The sequence below is a fragment of the Apostichopus japonicus genome, chromosome 22 (assembly GCF_037975245.1).
Source record: "Apostichopus japonicus isolate 1M-3 chromosome 22, ASM3797524v1, whole genome shotgun sequence".
Taxonomy (NCBI): domain Eukaryota; kingdom Metazoa; phylum Echinodermata; class Holothuroidea; order Aspidochirotida; family Stichopodidae; genus Apostichopus; species Apostichopus japonicus.
In genome coordinates this window covers 26,447,173-26,465,888 of record NC_092582.1, presented here as the reverse complement: position 1 = coordinate 26,465,888, position 18,716 = coordinate 26,447,173, and the positions used below count along the sequence as shown (strand labels likewise).

General features: G+C 37.7%; 1 protein-coding gene across 5 annotated transcripts; it reads left to right on the top strand.

Moving 5' to 3' along the window:
• The first annotated feature begins 1,817 nt into the window (after positions 1 to 1,817).
• Positions 1,818 to 18,041, top strand: LOC139964240 (uncharacterized). 5 transcript variants are annotated; one of them, XM_071965691.1, is made up of 14 exons: positions 1,818 to 2,204; positions 6,284 to 6,405; positions 7,543 to 7,660; positions 8,667 to 8,783; positions 9,446 to 10,137; positions 10,701 to 10,896; positions 12,246 to 12,346; positions 12,688 to 12,799; positions 13,229 to 13,382; positions 13,649 to 13,856; positions 14,311 to 14,394; positions 14,862 to 15,096; positions 15,991 to 16,141; positions 17,017 to 18,041. In XM_071965691.1, the coding sequence occupies exons 8-12, from the start codon at positions 12,688 to 12,690 to the stop codon at positions 14,889 to 14,891; spliced, it is 588 nt and encodes a 195-aa protein (XP_071821792.1). In that variant the 5' UTR covers positions 1,818 to 2,204; positions 6,284 to 6,405; positions 7,543 to 7,660; positions 8,667 to 8,783; positions 9,446 to 10,137; positions 10,701 to 10,896; positions 12,246 to 12,346; the 3' UTR covers positions 14,892 to 15,096; positions 15,991 to 16,141; positions 17,017 to 18,041. The 5 variants fall into 5 exon arrangements, with proteins under 5 accessions (XP_071821792.1, XP_071821787.1, XP_071821788.1 ...); XM_071965686.1 differs by having other exon boundaries at positions 1,819 to 2,204; positions 14,311 to 14,425; positions 14,860 to 15,096; XM_071965687.1 differs by lacking the exon at positions 7,543 to 7,660 and having other exon boundaries at positions 1,819 to 2,204; positions 14,311 to 14,425; positions 14,860 to 15,096.
• Positions 18,042 to 18,716: the final 675 nt, after the last annotated feature.

Here is an 18,716-nt window from a genome sequence, read left to right as displayed (position 1 = left end):
ATCAGTTGCGCGAAACGAGTAGGTAGGGCACATAACTAAAAATTTACTGGCATGCCACCCATAACTATGGCATGCCTTTTGCTTCATAGCCGTTTGCAGATTTATTGGTTCAAACAATATTTAGTGGTTTGAAAATGTAGCTTGGTGGTATAAATTAAACCTAGTTGATGGCCTGCAAAAGTAACTTGATGGTAGATTTTCTTAACTTCATCGTAGCTGACGGTATGCAAAACTTAATTGGTGGGATTTACTAATTTGGCATTATGAAAAGATATTGTGTGAAACGCCAAAGTGGTCAGCTTATCTAACAGTACTTGATGGTGGAGGTTATCAAACGCCTTTCCGAGATAGAGAAAATTATCGGATACAGATTAATTATTTCAAACGCGTTAGTCAACAGAGTGGATACAATGTAAAAGAGCATGAGAGGTTGAATGCCCTGGAAGAAAGCCAACCTGGTAATCATAAAATACCTTTTGTTTTACCAAAACTAGAGAACGAGAGTTCCTCTTAGTTTTCGGAAGCGCGGACAGAGATAGGTCTATAAGAAGTGTTGACAAATTCTTTGTCAGCCGATTGAAACGTGGGGAACATTGCGAGCAGTTTTGAGTTAGTTTGAGACAGTAGGGTTGAAAACATAGGCGAGGACCATCAAAATATTTATATAATTAATTTTTGGATAAAAGCATGTTAGAATGTTAATGTTCAAAAATGAATAAACAAAGCACGGTTTACTTCTGAATTACAATAGGCAATTCTTCAGGATGCATTGAAAGTCCCTTAGTAATAACTTTCACGATTATTTGAGGACACCTTTTTTCCCTCCTATGTCTCTATTAAGCTACCGTACGTAGCAGACGAACTTTCAGGAGTAAGATTGAGAAGGGTCGCCTATAGCTTCCATCAAGCTGAAAAGAGGGCTTCAATGATATTTCCTGCTTTTACTTAAAAATTGTTTTTTTCCTCAAAGTACTCAAGGAGAAGGGGGGGGGGGGGACTAGCGATCGCTGATCATCGCTCCCATTGCTACCCCCTCCAATATATGTCCCTGACTACCATTCAACTGTCGATAACGTTTGTATTCCTTTTCCATACCGATTCATTTTATCCTTACTACACCTAATTGTGGTGAACTTATATCCCGACAATGCTTGCACAACGCAAACTTCGATGGAACGGCTGACAACTTCATAATTTAAATGTAAACGGAAAATTGAAATTTGGCGCCAGTAAATAAGAACTGCAATGGGCGGAGCAGAAAGTTTGACTGAGTCGCTTACCATTCTTACTACAGGGATGTAATTCTTGACAGTTTCTGCTGTAGCTTTGTTTTCTTTATGAGCTCTTTATTGTTACTTGCTTTAAGATCACGGACACAGAACATCGTCTCATGAAATAGGTTATCCGAATGAAAACTTGTAATTTCCCAAATTTTCAAAGTTGTGCTAATTAGTTGGTGATTCCATGTGTACACTATATCTGTAAGTATGATGAAAATTACATGAATAGAAATTAGAAAAGTAAGTCCATGCAAACATCTTGTTAACCTCAAGTATCGGTCGAATCGTTTAAAAATTGTATGCGTTGGCCAATGATTTGCATCTCTTATGTAAAAAAGGTAAAATTGTTACTGTTAATGTTAATTGTTATCAGCTCTCTTGCATTTATTTGCAACCACAACGCTGCGTAATTTTCCCTATCACATAAATAGAGCAGTCTTACGACGCACGTTTGTTATCCCAAGTAGAGCCGTACGTATATATACGGCTCTGATCCAAAGTAGAGCCGTAGAGCCGTATATTTAGAGTGTGCATCTGCTGATTGTGTATTTTATGTACACGAGACTGTACAGTGCGTTGTGTATGAGCTAATGTTCTGTTCTTGTGTCGTTTATTCATCTCCAATCCTGATTGAGTAAATTGGAAGAAAGGCGTAACGGAAAGGATCATGTCAGCTAATCCTGGATAGTAATCCTCCTTCAGTTGGTTTTGAATTAGATTTGTGATAAGGAGATAAATATAAATATATTGTTCGGATATCCGGAGTGTAATATATTCGGTCTTTGATTGTTCTGTGAATAATGGAGAAGAAATTATTGACAGTAGTATTCGTTACCACTTGTTTAGCTTCTGTTTCAAGTGTGCCCGGAGATGGCCTATCATCGGAAAACCAAGATGAAGGTGACCACAATGTGGTTGCACCAGGTAGGCCCTATATGTATGTTGTCAATTCTTTTGACAATGCCTGTCACAATCGTCTGTTGGTGAATTGTACTAGGTCTATTTTCTTTGCTGTCATTCGTACGTAAGAGTAGTCTAGGCAATCTGGTCATTGTAACTTCACAAAAGATATAAGTAGGCATATCGTTAGGTATTCCTACACTACTGTACATTGCTAGCCGACAAACTTGTTAGGTCGGATTACCTTACGTACAGTACTCCCCCACTTACAAATACAAGTGACTGTAGGCCTACCTGACACAAGCAAGTCCTAGCCTAACTTGATGAATAAAATGTTAAGCCTTAGGCACAGGCTAAACCAATCCTTGACTGCAGTACTACCACTGTACCAGCAAAGTTATTGCTAGGGCGATGAGCCCATATTTTCTGCCACTAAGAATCAGAATGAGCTTAGACACATGTATGCATATTGCACATTTTTATTTATCATGAATTTTGTGCAGAGCCTCTAATTAGGAGGGAAGAGGTCAGGGAAGTGGGTTGGGAAAAGTAGGGCATGGAGAGGTGGTGGGAGATATGTTGGGCATGAAAATAAAGCTGGACTAGGGTTGAAGGCAATTTTGTTTTGAAGTGCACATCATTTGTGTATGGATGGGAGGGGGATGGCAGCAGGGGAGAGCTAAATTTAGTGGCAGTTAATCATGATCCATTACATTTGGTTTATTTTGTTTTCCCCTGCAGCCGGGAGGGGAGGGGGAGAGAAGAGTGAACACATTGATCCTGGGTTGCCTAATATTCTCTTGGTTCTGCTTCTGAAATAGGCAACAAAAAAGATTATTAAAACAAGAGATGGTGGTTACATGCCTATTAGAGGTTTTTAAATAAACTTGTATTTTCACCATATATACTGTAGTCTTGCACTAGTAGTATTAACATACACCTTGAAAAATATTTAGGTTCCAAAATGTAAATATTATTTGCCTTTGAGTCCCACATTTGGCCACAGGCTATTTACAAGCAATATAAACTTGGAATGGTGTAAATTATAAATATTATCCTTATTTTGCCTCTGGCTGCATTGAGAACATTCAGTTTTTGAGGGCTTTTCATTGTGCATTTCGAAGTGTCCCTTGCATCATAGCAAAATCTGTAACGGCCCATTCCTGGATGTGAGCAGACATCTTACCTACCCAATGATGACACTCGAATTATTGATAGTACTTATTTTCATAGACATTTCTGTCATTAACATGTCTGACATTCTTTCGTGGACTTGGATTAAGAGAGCTCTCGGTAGGCTTTGAGAAGAATATTGATTCATAGCAACAAGTTAGTTGAGTATAGGGAACAATGCTGTGTAAATTTACACCCACAGTTAACCTCACTGGGAACCTGCATTAGAGAAGATCAATATGTTAGAGGAAGATCACCTCCCAGTCAAAGCTCTCCAAATGTCACCCTCAGAGATGGGGAGGTGCAAAAATACAACAACAAAAAAACAGAAAAAGACAAAGCATTGAAAACAAAGTCATCAAGACCTACTGTACCTCATTATAACTCACAATGGCTGAGCATTAATTTCAATTGATTTTGTGTGGAAGTTGTTATCTAAATTACTCTCAGACATTACAGAGTATTTAATAAGTCTCATTTTAAGATGTCTCAAAAAAATAAGGTAAATTGCTTTGCCCATGGCAGTAAAATGTTTTTTGCAGGTCAGTACATGTTCTTGTGAAATTAATGAAAGCATTGTTAGTGAATGTGATTGCAGTATTGTCGTAGTGTGAGGATTAATACAGTCGTTTTCGCAGTTAATACTGTACTGTATATTGAATTTTGATTGTAATTAGAAGCACTAACTTATTAATGTGTGATCATGTTAGTTCAAAAAGGAAAAAAATAGTGCGACACCTCAAAACCAAATGAAACTATTGTTCCCCTCCTCTTCACCCTCTCTCAACCCCTCTTTTAATCTAGTAAAAGTATGGCTTTCCTTCACACTGTTAGATCTGTGAGCTAGCTTTGTCCAAATGATGCATGGGTTAAGAAATTTAAAGCAAACCTACAGTAAGAAGATTAATACTCATGTAACTACTTGAATATAAAGGTGCCCAATATTAGTTGTTTAAGTAGAAAACTTTTGGAAACCTTTGAAATTCTTAGTTCAGGACATTTCCACTCATGACCCGTTTTTGGTTCCTTGCTTTAGCAAAAGGAACCTATGTAGTCAGGTTTGTGTGTGTGCGTGCGTGTGCGTCTGTGACACTTGCTTGGGTACACTCTATCTCAATAAGGTAATGTTGGATTGAGGCCAAACTTGAACTATAGATCCACCATATGAAGAAGGTGTGCCCTATTGTTTTTGGTGCCCACAAAGGTCAGTTATGGTCCAAAAACCGAAAATATTAAAACTGCAATAACTCCCAGTGCCAATGTGCGACAAGAGTTGATATTTTGGGACAAGTTGTGAACTGGTTAGGGGAACATTTTCAAACTAACGGTCATGTGATCCAAGGTCACCAAAGGTCAATAGTATTTTCGCAATAACTTGAGAACGAATTGTCCGTTAGGGTTGGGAGTTGCCTCAATGTAATCCAATTGTCGACCTGCATCTGGGTGACCCTTGACCTCAATTTGACCTCTGGTGACCTTTACGTGTTTTGGGGATTTTTACAGTTTCGATGCTATTTTCAGATGTCAAAGGTACCTTTTGATCATAAATGTCAATAGGTTGACCCTGTGTGACCTTTTTGTGCGAAGTTATATGGGGTCAGCACAGGTGCTATAAAACACTTGCACTGACAGTATGAGTTGTTGTGATGTCTTTATCTTATAGGAACAGGATATCCATACTGCTCATACTGTCAGTACAGGTGCTATAAAACACTTGCACTGACAGTATGAGTTGTTGTGATGTCTTTATCTTATAGGAACATGATATCCATACTGCTCATACTTTCAGCACAGGTGCTTTAAATCACTTGCACTGACAGTATGAGTTGTTGTGATGTCTTTATCTTATAGGAACAGGATATCCATACTGCTCATACTGTCAGTACAGGTGCTATAAAACACTTGCACTGACAGTATGAGTTGTTGTGATGTCTTTATCTTATAGGAACATGATATCCATACTGCTCATACTTTCAGCACAGGTGCTATAAAACACTTGCACTGACAGTATGAGTTGTTGTGATGTCTTTATCTTATAGGAACAGGATATCCATACTGCTCATACTTTCAGCACAGGTGCTTTGAAACACTTGCACTGACAGTATGAGTTGTTGTGATGTGTTTATCTTATAGGAACATGATATCCATACTGCTCATACTGTCAGTACAGGTGCTATAAAACACTTGCACTGACAGTATGAGTTGTTGTGATGTCTTTATCTTATAGGAATATATAGCAGAGAACACATAGTTCATTTGTTTTCCTCACTACACCTGGCTATGCTGTACTGATATTCTTGTGCCTTGGTTATTAACCAGATTGTGTACATTTCAATATAGAGAGTGGTACATGTGTGGTTACAGTTTTCATTAACATTAAAGTTTTCAATAGCAATTACATCCCTCTGCTCTTGTATACAGAACATATTAAACCCACTGTTACACAGAATAGCTCAATTTTACCGGCCATGTATTATAACTGTGAAGCTGAGTGGTCCTATGGTAATTTGTGTCATGCTACCTCATTTTACCTGTTTCCATGATATAAATAATGAAATGGTATCAATATACATTTCAAGGAGGTGAAGGTGTACTGAACAGGCAGCGCTTTAACAAGCAAGAAAGGAAAAAGGAAGAACAAATGTTGTCTAACTATTTTCCAGACAGTGAACACAGTTTTGTTGCTAAGAATGGACTGTAACACTTCATTTGTGGTCAAATGTTCAACATAATACCAATTTTCAACACATATTATAGAAGCATGTGTTCAATTTTAGTTATGAATATTTATGAATATTAATGAATATTTATATTCAAATTTTTCTCAACTATCCTGAACATTTCTTTACATCTTATGAACTGCAGACTTTTTAATGATGTTTTAGTCTGCATTATTGCTACGATCGTGTCCATTTTGTACTTTACCGTAGCAAAATTTTGTCTTCCGTGGAACAAACTCCAACCCAACGAGAGCAGACTTCATGATGGTTCTTGCTCAACTGAAGACAGTCCTCATCAGGGCCAACGTTGTTCAGAATGTCGGAACAACAATGTGAGTATACATCAGAATAAAATAATAATATATTACAGGTTAAATGTATGCTGTGGGTCAGCAGAGTGTTGCATTGTGGGTAAGTGTTTAATAGCTATTGTTTTTAAAGTGTCAAAGTCTCTCGTTATGAAAGAGATAAAACCCATCATTTTTAAAATGAAGCAAATTACCGTAAGTTTACAGTCACAGAAATGTTGCTATTTGCGGCATCTCTTGGTACCAACTGAATGCCACATCGAAATATATATGGTATTATTCATTTGTTCAGCCTGCATGATAATAAATATTTTCTCCCTCTAATCTTAAATTCACACTGTTGTTATAAATGAGCTATATTTTCAATTCCTTCTTTCGTCCCACTGAACGTCTGTTAGTTGTCACATGAAATGAAACCCTGTGCTCATAAAATTTACAATAGATTCGATCCTTCAGTCACAACCAAGCGGAGAGTAGTAGTCTTATGCCAAAGAATGAACAACAGCATCCCAGAATCCTTAATACAGTTACCCTCCCCCACCCCCCCAGAATACTTAGTACAGTTACCCCCACCCCCCAGAATCCTTAGTACAGTTACCCTCCCCCACCCCCCAGAATCCTTAGTACAGTTACCCTCCCCCACCCCCCAGAATCCTTAATACAGTTACCCTCCCCCACCCCCCCGGAATCCTTAGTACAGTTACCCTCCCCCACCCCCAGAATCCTTAGTACAGTTACCCTCCCCCACCCCCAGAATCCTTAATACAGTTACCCTCCCCCACCCCCCCGGAATCCTTAGTACAGTTACCCTCCCCCACCCCCAGAATCCTTAGTACAGTTACCCTCCCCACCCCCACCCCCCAGAATCCTCAGTACAGTTCCCACCCCCAATCCTATTGATCCATTCAGAAACATTCCAAACAGAAGTGAGGAAATAGGTTTATTGAACAAACGAACATCAGGAAGGAAATAAAAGTAATATTTTTATCAGTCTTAGCTGTAATCCAAGGGAAGAATATATTCTTAGATATAGTTATTGGACTTCTAGACAACATGTTTGCATGATTTAAAGTGATGTCCATGTCATTATTAAGCATGGTATATTTATTTGCCCTGTTCGTGCTTTCAAATCGCTCTTATTTCGATTCGTTATTATCTCAGACTATCCAAAGTTAGCATAGATGTTGGATCCTGGTGAAGCCCTTCGGACGATAACGCGCAGGCCTATGCAGTAGAGCAGTGCAGATGCCCACGGGGATACGCGGGAACTTCCTGTGAGGTAACCTCATCTTTATAGGCATCTCTTATCTTTTAATTCCCCTTACACCCTTTCCCCTCAATGCAAGAGAAGAAACAAGGAAAAGGAATCTTAATTAAATTTTTTAGTGATGAGGAAACATTTTATTTCATTGTGGGTTTTTTTTTTTTCTTAAATGTTTCTCCACTGGTAAGTTGCAATTGACTACATGATGTCATCATTTGGATTAAGAAGGGGGGGGGGGGGGGGAAAGAAGGGATAAAAGTGGGGAATGAAGGGATAGGAATGGGTGGTAAGAGGGGCACTGGTTTAGAGGGATACAGAAATGATAGGAGAGTTGTAAAGAAGCCTTGCTGTAGACTTATTTTTAACTTATGTCCTATTTAATCTTTCTCTTATTGTAATCATGCCGAGACTAAGAAACTTGCTCATCTTTGAAACAATTCACCCGCCTCACTATTTTTTGATATGGGAGTATAGCATACTCCATAACAATTGTCAAACTAATGTTGTCTCTGAAGATTTTAAAGAAGTTTTCAAAGGATAACATTTTTCATCCCTCCCTGGATAGCTAACAACACGTTGGCCATTTCAAGGCAACTTTAATATTTCTGTGTACCATGATCATGTACAGTTTTAGCAAGAAGAAGAACCCCAAAATTTTGATCTCTGGTCTCCCAACAGGTTACCTATATGGTGCTCTTTGTAAGCATAACCTGGATCTAAAATTGGCTCAATTGACCCAATTTTTGCTCCCATGTGTATTTTCATCAATGCGGTATCTCAACATCCGAGCCACAGAATACCAATTCCTATTTGGTCAAATATCTGAAAAGATGTCCCAGAATTTTGGCAATATTCCTGTCGGAGAATGATTGGACAGATTGATATGTGTGCTCCATCTGTATTACGCCACTGGCAAAGTGTAATCGATGGTGTTTTCTACTGACATGGAGTTGCTTATATGTCTAGAAAATCATTAGTTTTAAGAATGGCATTTGAATTGGTCTTTTTTATTTGTTTCCAGAAATGTTCTGAGGGTTACGTGAGGGTATCTGAAGGGACCGTACCTGGGTACCTGTCGTCCATGCAAGTGTAATACCAACATGCTAATGGCTGCCAGGATGGATCTGGTGCTTGTGTGGTAAGGAAAATTGATCTCTCTGTGGCTCCTTTCAAACGTAGAATCTTTTATTTAGGCGTATGGTATTAAATTGCAGAAATTGAAGGGATAACACAGAAATGTAATGAATGACACAGAAATTCAAGGGATAACACAGAAATGGAAGGGATAACACAGAAATAGAAGGGATAACACAGAAATGTAATGAGTGACACAGAAATTCAAGCGATAACACAGAAATGGAAGGGATAACACAGAAATGTAATGAGTGACACAGAAATCAAGAGATAACACAGAAATGGATGGGATAACACAGAAATAGAAGGGATAACACATAATTACAAGGATATCACAGGAATGCAATGTGTGACACAGAAATTCAAGATATAGCACAGAAATGGAAGGGATAACACAGAAATGACAGAGATATCACTGAAATTATAGGGATATAACAGGAATGCAAAAGGTGACACAGAAATAAAAGAGATAACATAGAAATGGAAGGGGTACACATAATTAGAAGGGATGGGACAGAAAATGCAAGGATTAACACAGAAATGGTAAACAAAACACAAAAGAGCATGAATGTAGTTTAATATAAAATGCCCTATGTCTACGTTGATTCATGTGAGATGTCTCTCCTTGTATATAAACTAGAAGACATTTTCTTCCCATTATCACAGGATTGCCAAGATAACACAGCTGGTTTACAATGTGAAATATGTGCACCCAGTCACTATGGCGATGCTACCCAGGGAACATCAGAAGATTGCAAGAATTGTGCCTGCCCTCTTGCACAGCCACAAAACAATTAAATCATTAACAACAACAACAAAATATCTTGATTTGTTTCATCAACTGAAAGACCTGAAAAGAAAATAGAAAAAGTCAATCAAATGCAATACTGGCATGTGAAAGTCAACCACCTACCCATATGATTGTGGCGGTCAGTAATCAAGATAAACTGTGCGGGTTGGAATTCTTTTTGCAATCTGTAATACGGCCAGCCCTTGGACCAGGACTTTTTGTCCAACTGTATGGTAGAGAATTTAATACTAATCTGTATATAAATTATATAAATTGACGGATTTTTTTTTGTTGGACTACGGGAGCAACTGACAGAGAAATGGTTTCAATTTCAGCATATATGCAGTTCATGTGGTACAAAGTTGCATAATTAGTCAGTGTTTACCAGGAACCCGTTCTGCTGTCGATAAGTCCACAATCAGTAGCTCGTTGTTGTCCTGTGAATCAATCTTCTTCTTTCTCGCTGAACGCTGTTTCTCTTCTTCAGTTTCTGTAACTTGTTGACAGATGGAATTAGACACAATTGTACTGCTTGTCTGGAAGGATATGTTGGAAGATTCTGCAAGAGGTAAGATATTTTCACTGACATACTTTGAAAGAGAAAGAGTACAATTATTTATAGACATCCCTGTGGGGTAAAAGCAGCTCTGAATATGTTTTAGGAAAAAAAGTTGGAAATGAAAAAAGTTTCCTTTCACGGTACTGAGATTCAGTGTTGAACTGTCTTAGTCAGCCTGTATCCCCTTGAAGAAATTTCTCTCATAGTTACGATTGTCATGGAAATAATAATCCAAAATTAACAATATAATCCTCCTAAGATTTTGAAGTAATGTTTGAAGCATTCCGTTTGTTTGAACAAAATTAAGGATAATGTTACGCTCCCTTTAAAGTTTATGTGGATTATTAAGCCAAACTAAATTTGATTGTTGTTGGAGATGGAGATGGAAAACACACTTACAAAAAGTGATACCATTATTATTTGGGGGGTGGGGGCTGGTGCTGGAAGAAGGTTGGTCTTGTTTTGTTAACAGCTTTATCATTGAAGGCAATGTTGTACCACTTTTCCCAATGGGTATAATATGATGCAATGGCACGTTTTCTTTCATCAAATGTCATTTTAATTTCACACAGTTGTGAAGATGGATATTTTGGTGACCCCTTGATGTTGAATGGTTCATGCCAACCTTGTGAATGTAATGCAGCTGGTGCAGTCTCCCCATTGTGCAATAAATCAAATGGACTGTGCAATATTGTAAAGAAGGTGTGAGCGGGGACAAGTGCAATGAATGTCCAGTGGGATTTACGCTGGATGGAGATGGCTGCATAAGTGAGTATCTGAAGACCAAAGAAAAATTATTTTGCAAAAGTTTACTTTTTTTTCTTTTCCCTGATGAATTGAATTTTTATAATCAGACCGAAAGACATAATAGTGCATTCTAGACAAATTTGTATAAGGTTTTCTCTGAGCAGGTCCAATCAGTGCAGAGAGATGCTATATGGATAATTTGATGTTTATCCATTCAAAACTATCTTTGTCTTAGCCTGACTATCTAAGATGAAATTTTGAGCTTCTTGCAGGTATTAATAAATCTAACCCTTAAATTGGCTTGTGAGAAAATTCACCCACGCTTACATCTCAAAGAAGTCGTTAAATGCATATTTTGAAATTATATAATTTTATGTATTAAGCTTGTCAATTGTAACAGACTTAATGTTTTTCCCATTGTATATGCGATGTCCCATTTCATTCGTCTATCCAGTGTCAAAAATACAAGCTTTTAACTTGAAGACCTGTATTTTTTTGGCAAACAAGTTAAACTTCAGAGTTGTCAGAGGTGGAGTTTGTGGATAAATTGTAGGAATATTTTCTTGCAGCAACTGTAATGTTTTTCCCTTATATGTAAATAGCATTAGACAAAATATAACTAATGTAATAATAATTAATGGACTCCACAGCTTGCATGGAAGATACCTGCGGTGGTACTTTACTCGAGGAATTAAACAAGATGGAAGGCTTCTTTAACATCTCTTTCAATGCTTCCATGTTTGTGTTAATACCTTGGTCCAGATACTATGGACTGGAAAATCAGACTGCAGTCGTTACATTAAGTTACTGATAAGCATGCAGGTTAACAATGAACCATCTTTTATGAAGAGGATAAACGATGACAACATGCCTCTTTAAGCTTAGTTACGTGACTGTTCAAACAGAATAAAAATAAACGAAACCTGTTAGCAAACTGCTTATACACTAAAGAGCCTGTGTAAGAGAATGTGTAAAAGTAAGTTGGCCTGACGTTTTGATCGTAGCAGGATCTTCTTCCCTGTTGGTTTCTTTCTTCTCTCCATCCCTTGTCTACTAATCCCCTTACATCTATCTCTTCTGTGTTCACCATGCTCATTAACCTGTCTGTATTATGTGTGTGTATTTGTCCATTCTGTTACTGTTACTTGTCATTTAGCCTTTGAAGATCCTGCTAGAATCGAACAACAGGCCCACTGTTCAAACAGAGCTTTAAAACACACTGAACCATAATTTGTTAGTTTAGGTAAGGACACTTTCAAAAAAAGATTAACATGTAAGATATGGAAATATGCATACATTTTAATTTTGTATGTTATTAGCATAATTTTAATAATACATTGATGAACCTTTTCTTTTCTGTCTGCGATCAGTCTGTTCCAGGAGGATCTGTCGGTCTTTAAACCTCTAATTAAATCGTCCGCTAGAGAATTGGATAAAAGAAAAACTAGACGGAGTAAAGTTATTGACACAGGTGAGGAACAGCCATTCTTGAAGCATGTATGGTAAAAGTATCTTGCAACAACAATCATCGTACCAATTTGTAAGAAAAGAATGAAACCTTTGGTGGATAAAAATTGTTCAATTCCTCAAAAAGTAAATTGGGTCCATTATTCAGGGTTATTTTAAAATTGCAATTTTGCCATTTTTTGCAGAAGAGTGATATTCAGTTCATTGATACCTTCTCATGTATGATAGTTTTAAGTTTTAGTTTAGAAAAAAAAGAGAGATTTAAGAAAATGGTTGTCACTTTTCTGTGTTCTTTTTGTTAGATTTTTACAGATAATTTTTCATCATTTTCTTCGTACCTTGTAGATGGAAGATTTGGGGTCCCAGTCAAAGGCCAGTGTCAACTCCAACCATTTGAACCTTCAGAGAATCTTGAAGTTACAAAGAAATATAACCAACTTGATGATAAATTTGAATAGTAAGAAGCAGAAACCATTGCAATCTCCACATTTATTTGCCTTCAAGATGGATATTAAGGACCTTTAAGATATTAAGGACTTTATACAATAAAGACTTTATACAATAAAGACTTTATACAATAAAGACTTTATAAATGCTGTAAAATGAAATATTGGTCCAACTCATAGCTTGTTCTTTTGCTGAAATAGAACAGCAAAAATAAAATAAAAAGAGCATAGAATTGATTTGTTTGTTATGGGAAAGAACATCATTTGTGATGTCACACAGTGACATCACACCAAGCTCTTTTATTTTATGCAAGTAGGTTCCTTTCCTTATGTTTTTCTTCAAAGACAAAATTCAATGTCATAAAATATTTCTTTAACTTAAAATCGTTTCTGATATCAATTGGGTCGCACTGACGGTTTTGCCTTCTCGTTGTCTACAGATAGCTACGACGAACTGCAAAGGAAAATGCATACACAAGTCAAGGTGCCCATGGCAACCAACGATGAGTTACTCCGACGAGCGGGAGAAGTTTTATCTGAAATCAAAGAAAGGGATTTTCAAAATGTCGCAAACAACACAATCCAAGAACATAGGTATAGAAGATTTAATTTTTTCCTCTTGATTACGTGCTGTAGATATTATGCTTTAAGCCATTTTATGGCATTTTAAAATTATCCCAAACCATATCTCATCATCTGTTCAAGTTTCTTCTTTCAGGGGAATAAATCCAATGTTTACATTTGTAAAGAGATATTTGAATAGGATATTTACCGAGATAAATCTTTCAAAACTGAAGAGAAACGCGTTCTTTTGACATTTCTCTTGTCTCAGAGATTACCTATGGTCATTTCTCCCTCAGGTCGTCTGTTGCAACATTTGAGATGTCATCCTCATCAGCTCTCCGTCTCACAGAGCTGAGAGGAGCCATCGTCAACGTCTCGCAAACCCTGTCTGATTTGAGGGACGACTTGAGGGAGCTGTTGAATATGAGTGACGCATCGGGGACGAAGATACGAGCAGCCTCATCGCTGAACAACCATTCTGCCAAGTCTCTGAAAACTCTCAAGGTGACCAAATCATTGATTGTAGAGGACGGTTAAGAATGAAATACAGCAGAGTGCTCCCATTTAGTGTAGCACACTTCCCAGCCTTACCCTACGTTAATGTTATCGTGCGTATATGGGGTGGGGAGAGGGGAGGGTGTGGGAGTTAGGGAGGGTGACCAGTTGATGTATGCTGTTCTTGAATACAGGTTGATAATTTTCTACCAGGATTTATACATTTAATAGTCTTCATGCAAGCGAGAACAGCTGCAACTCACCTGTTTGTGGCAGAGATGTAATAGTTGGACAAGTTTATTCAAACTAATAGTGCAGCAAAAGTATAGTTTGTTTACCCCTTTTCTTTTATCATGACTTCCATGATATCCTTGATTTGATAGGATTTTTAAAATTTCATGCACATTTTATTCAATGCAAATAATAAAGAAAAGACTGGTCATTGTGAACATCTATTTCACAGAAGTATTCAAGGAGAACAGAATCCATCGTGAAGAAGATAATGAAGATGCAAGAATTAGCAGACGAGCTTACTAACTCTTCCAAGGTCTATATCAGTCTTGCAAACCAATTGTTTCCATTTTTGCAAATATATCAAGAGTTCACAATTTTAGGAAGTGAATACTAATTTTTGTAACAGTTTTCAAAATCTATGAAAATGTGTAATAAATGAATTGTGTAGGTCGGTGAAAAAAAAACCACACCATTAATGCATCAGTCTTACAGAGAAGTTAGAATAGGAATATTTAAAATATTGGGAATTGGAGACTCTCATTTCTAGTGATGCTATGATCACTGATAATTATTGTCATCATCATCAGTGTCATATCCCCCCCCCTTTGAGTCACTGTGGTCATGAATCAGTTGATCTCTTTTATAACAACTGTGCTGGTTTATGTATTTCATTCTACCATGTATCTTGTACTTTCTCTCTCTTAGTTGTGCTCTCCTTCGGTAGGCTCTGCCTCTCTTGCGTAATTTATCATACTGTTGTTTACTCTGCATCTGTTTCAGAGTCTGGATACATGGACTATTTCTGCTTAACTTTAACCCAGCAGCTTCCATCTTACTGGCTATGGACTCACCAGGCCCATTATTGGTGATGTGTATAGCACTGTGGTCCCTGTACTGACTGTTATGTGCAAATGTGGTGCTATGTTTTGGATTAGTCACCTTGAAAGCATTATTGACTGCTTCTGCTTTTTGAGTGGAAGTCTCAAAACGAGTGGACCATAATCGTTTGTAGCAGGTGCGTGTTTTAAGTAATTTAATAAGTTTTGCGTTTTCAGTGTTTGATATTATCAGAGAACCCTTTGCAGCATTTGGCATAAATGGAAATTTGTAGTATCTGCCCCTCTTACATACAAATGACTGCTTTGGGCAATGTGAATGATCTCCACTGTAGCATTTAGTAAGGCAGTCCAGACATGTTGACAAAGCTTTTGCAACTTTGCAGTGGTCATATTTGATCACTTTCCTGCAAGCAGTCACCTCTGCCTGTACACGGTAGGTCAAGTCCTCTGCAAAGCGCTTTTGTATCAAGCACTTCTTGGTCATAGTCTTTGCAGGAAATATGTCAGAGGAGAATTCTGTTCCAGTCAGTGCTCTGCGCAGAGATCTGTTTAGATGGACCTGGTCTAAAAGGTTCTCTGTTTCCGACTGAACAGCTGCAGACATGATACTATTAAACCCTTTACATGCCTTGCCATCAGCATCAGTTGTGAGGAACTTGACCTTTACTGGGTTTTTACCTGCTAGTAATTTTGAGGCACAAATCTTTCCACCATTTTGTTCATCTCCATATTGGCATCTTGCCTTAAATTTGCAGAACAGCCCTCACGGCCTGGACATTGTACCTTGTGATCCCTTCTTCTTTTCATTTCACCCATTAGGCACAACTTGTTACTGTGATGGTAACCAATAACGAATTTGTCCATGGTGACATTCTCTACAATAACATCTCTGCATTGGCTTGCAGGAGCAAATGGAGTCTTACTTCTGGAATTACGCAGAGGGTTATTATACTGCCGATCATATTTTGCAAATATGGGAGAATCTCTTGAGAGGCCACGCAGTTGCAGTGTCTCCTTTATTATACCCCTCTTTTCAGCCATATCATTTTCATTAATTTCTTTTATTACAGGTCCAAACTGGTTGGCTGACTTTTGCAGTGTACTGACAGCAGGACTGGGGAGAGATGCTGCTGAGCAATCTACGAGCTGCTGTTGAACTGATGGAAGTCTGATGCAAGCCTAACTGCAATGCAATGTTTAGCTCTGAGGGATTCCTGCCAGGTTTGTTACTTTGGTTAAAAACTTTATAGAGGGGCAAGAGCTCACTTCTGTAGTTACAGAGAGTGCATCCAAACACAACCTTTGAGCCAATTCCCACAAATTCCTCCATATCAGAAACAGATATGAGGAGCCCTGCACATCCATTGCTTGCCTCCATGTGAGCCATCATAGCACTATGATAGGCTCTTACTATGACTTGCAAATTCACTACCCTGTTGCCTGTAGATTCTGCAACACTAGCATGAGCCATGTTATTAAGCTGGCCAACATGGTGCTTAGTAGGCCTGAGTAACATTGTTTGTTGGGACTGAGATGAAAATATCTCAGGTCCTTTGACAGGAGAGTTAACTACCCTCTCATACTCTTCCTTGCTGAGCCTTTTATATGCAGGTTTGCAAGAGGACATAGTTACCACACCTGTATCAGAAGGACTAGGCATATCACCAGTGCAATTGGCATCAGTTTCATCAGCTGTACAAGCTGTAAAACCGAACCTGTTACCTGTTTTAAAGGTTGTTGCACGCCTACGATACATGCCTTTCCTTCTACCCATTCTTTTAAATAGTATTTCCTATGTTATCCTTTAAAAATAAATAGTTTCCAGTGGCTAATTCACTAGTTTTGTTTGTTAGCAATTATTGAAAGTCTAAGCAGTCGAATAGCTGTGCATAGACTGGTATCAAACAAGATTTACACTGAGAAACTAGTCAATATGATCGACTACAATGGTTTGGGAACGTTGTTTGAACAGCGCCCTCACTTCAAATCTGGACACAGCACACTGTTTTACTGAGCTTTTTTGGCCCCAAAATCTGCTAAAATTCCATTTAAAAATAGTGCCAAAGTAACAAGTACATTTTTCTCTTTCAACTCAGGGCCACAGCTATGTTCTAAAGTTTACTGGATGCTGGGATTGATGAAGGTTTCAGAGGGAAGAAGAGAGGTTGGAAAGCAAAGTTTCCTGTCACACAGGAACATTTCTCCTGCCTGGCGGGTTAAGTAGCACCAAACTGAGTTACTGTGCTTAAAACACATTCTATAGACCATAGAGCACCTTAGACATGCAGTACACAACATTCATGCTTATGGATGGCTTTTTATAACACCAGGGAACATGCTAACCAGTGGAGACTTGCTTCTTTAATATTCAGTATTGCACTGTGCATTTGGCCTGTACAATTTGTATGAGGCACAATATGAAGAGACACCAAATAGACAGATATAGAAACAAATTGTCTAAGTTATGTATTTTCTGGTTTTCAAGACTTCTCATACTGTCATAAAAAGAGGTTTAAAGTTTAGATTAAAGTAGTAACAATCTTGTTAATCAACAATTCTTCAGTTGAAATTTTTTGGTTCAATTAGCTTCGATTATTATTGATATAATTGTCAGGTTGTTTTGCTAATTGTTGTTAAAATGTTGTTAAAAGTTTTGGGAAGAGTTTTACAGTTATTAAGAGTCTCCAAGTGTTTTAAAAATGGCTTTGGAGCATATCTCTTTCAAAAAATTTGATGAATAAAGAGCAAACTTGATGACTGGAAAAAGTGTAATGCGAGTTACCGTAATGCGAGTTACAAGACTTTTCCCCCCTCCATACCACATCTGAAGTTGTTTCATATTTTCTACTGCTGATATATAAACATCAGTAGGGTAGATATCTTTTACATGTATGCAATTGAAGATATCATTCTTTGTGTGAGCACAGTGCCATTTTGTACCAGTGTCAATTTTTCAGACGTGTCCTTTTTCCGTAATGCGAGTTACCGATATTTGGAAGCGCACCATACATTAAGGCGAACATAATTATAATTCTCGTTAATTTCATATTGTAACTATGAATGTTGGCTATAACACCACAGAAAATTGAGGAGTTACACTTACCCATATTCAAGCCACAGCACTTGTTTTATAAAATAAAACAGCAAAAAGTGTAATGCGAGTTACCATGGAATCGCCCACATATATATATTTATAGATATATATATAGATATATATATAGATATATATATAGATATATATATAGATATATATATATATATATATATATATATATATATATATATATATTCATTCGTTGCACACTGTATCCTTTCAGCTAAATATATGGATGTTGTTTTCATACAATGTGTATGTCATGTAGTGCTCAGTTTTTTGCAGGGTTCTCTTTTTAATGTATAATGTATATAGTATACATTATTTGTGGGAGGCAACAGAGAAAACTGTCTTTAAAGCTGTTGTAAACAATGGTGTCTGGTTATCTGTACGGATACTCCCACTCGCTGGTGCGTAGCCAAGGGGGGGGCGAGCAAAGGGGGCAGCCGCCTCCCTTTAGCATATTTAAAAAAAAAAATTTAATGTTTTTATGATATCGCTACTATTTTCAAAAGAGAAAATGCTAAGATGCAACTTACAAGGCCTGGGAAGTGCCATTTCCAGCAATCTGGGAGGCATTTACAGCCAAACTTTTCTTGTACGCTTCACGCCAACCATGGTGGCGCTACGCTTAGATAGTTTGCAATGCCGAATCTACAGTTCATCCCTTGGCAAATTCCTGGCTACGCGCCTGCCCACTCG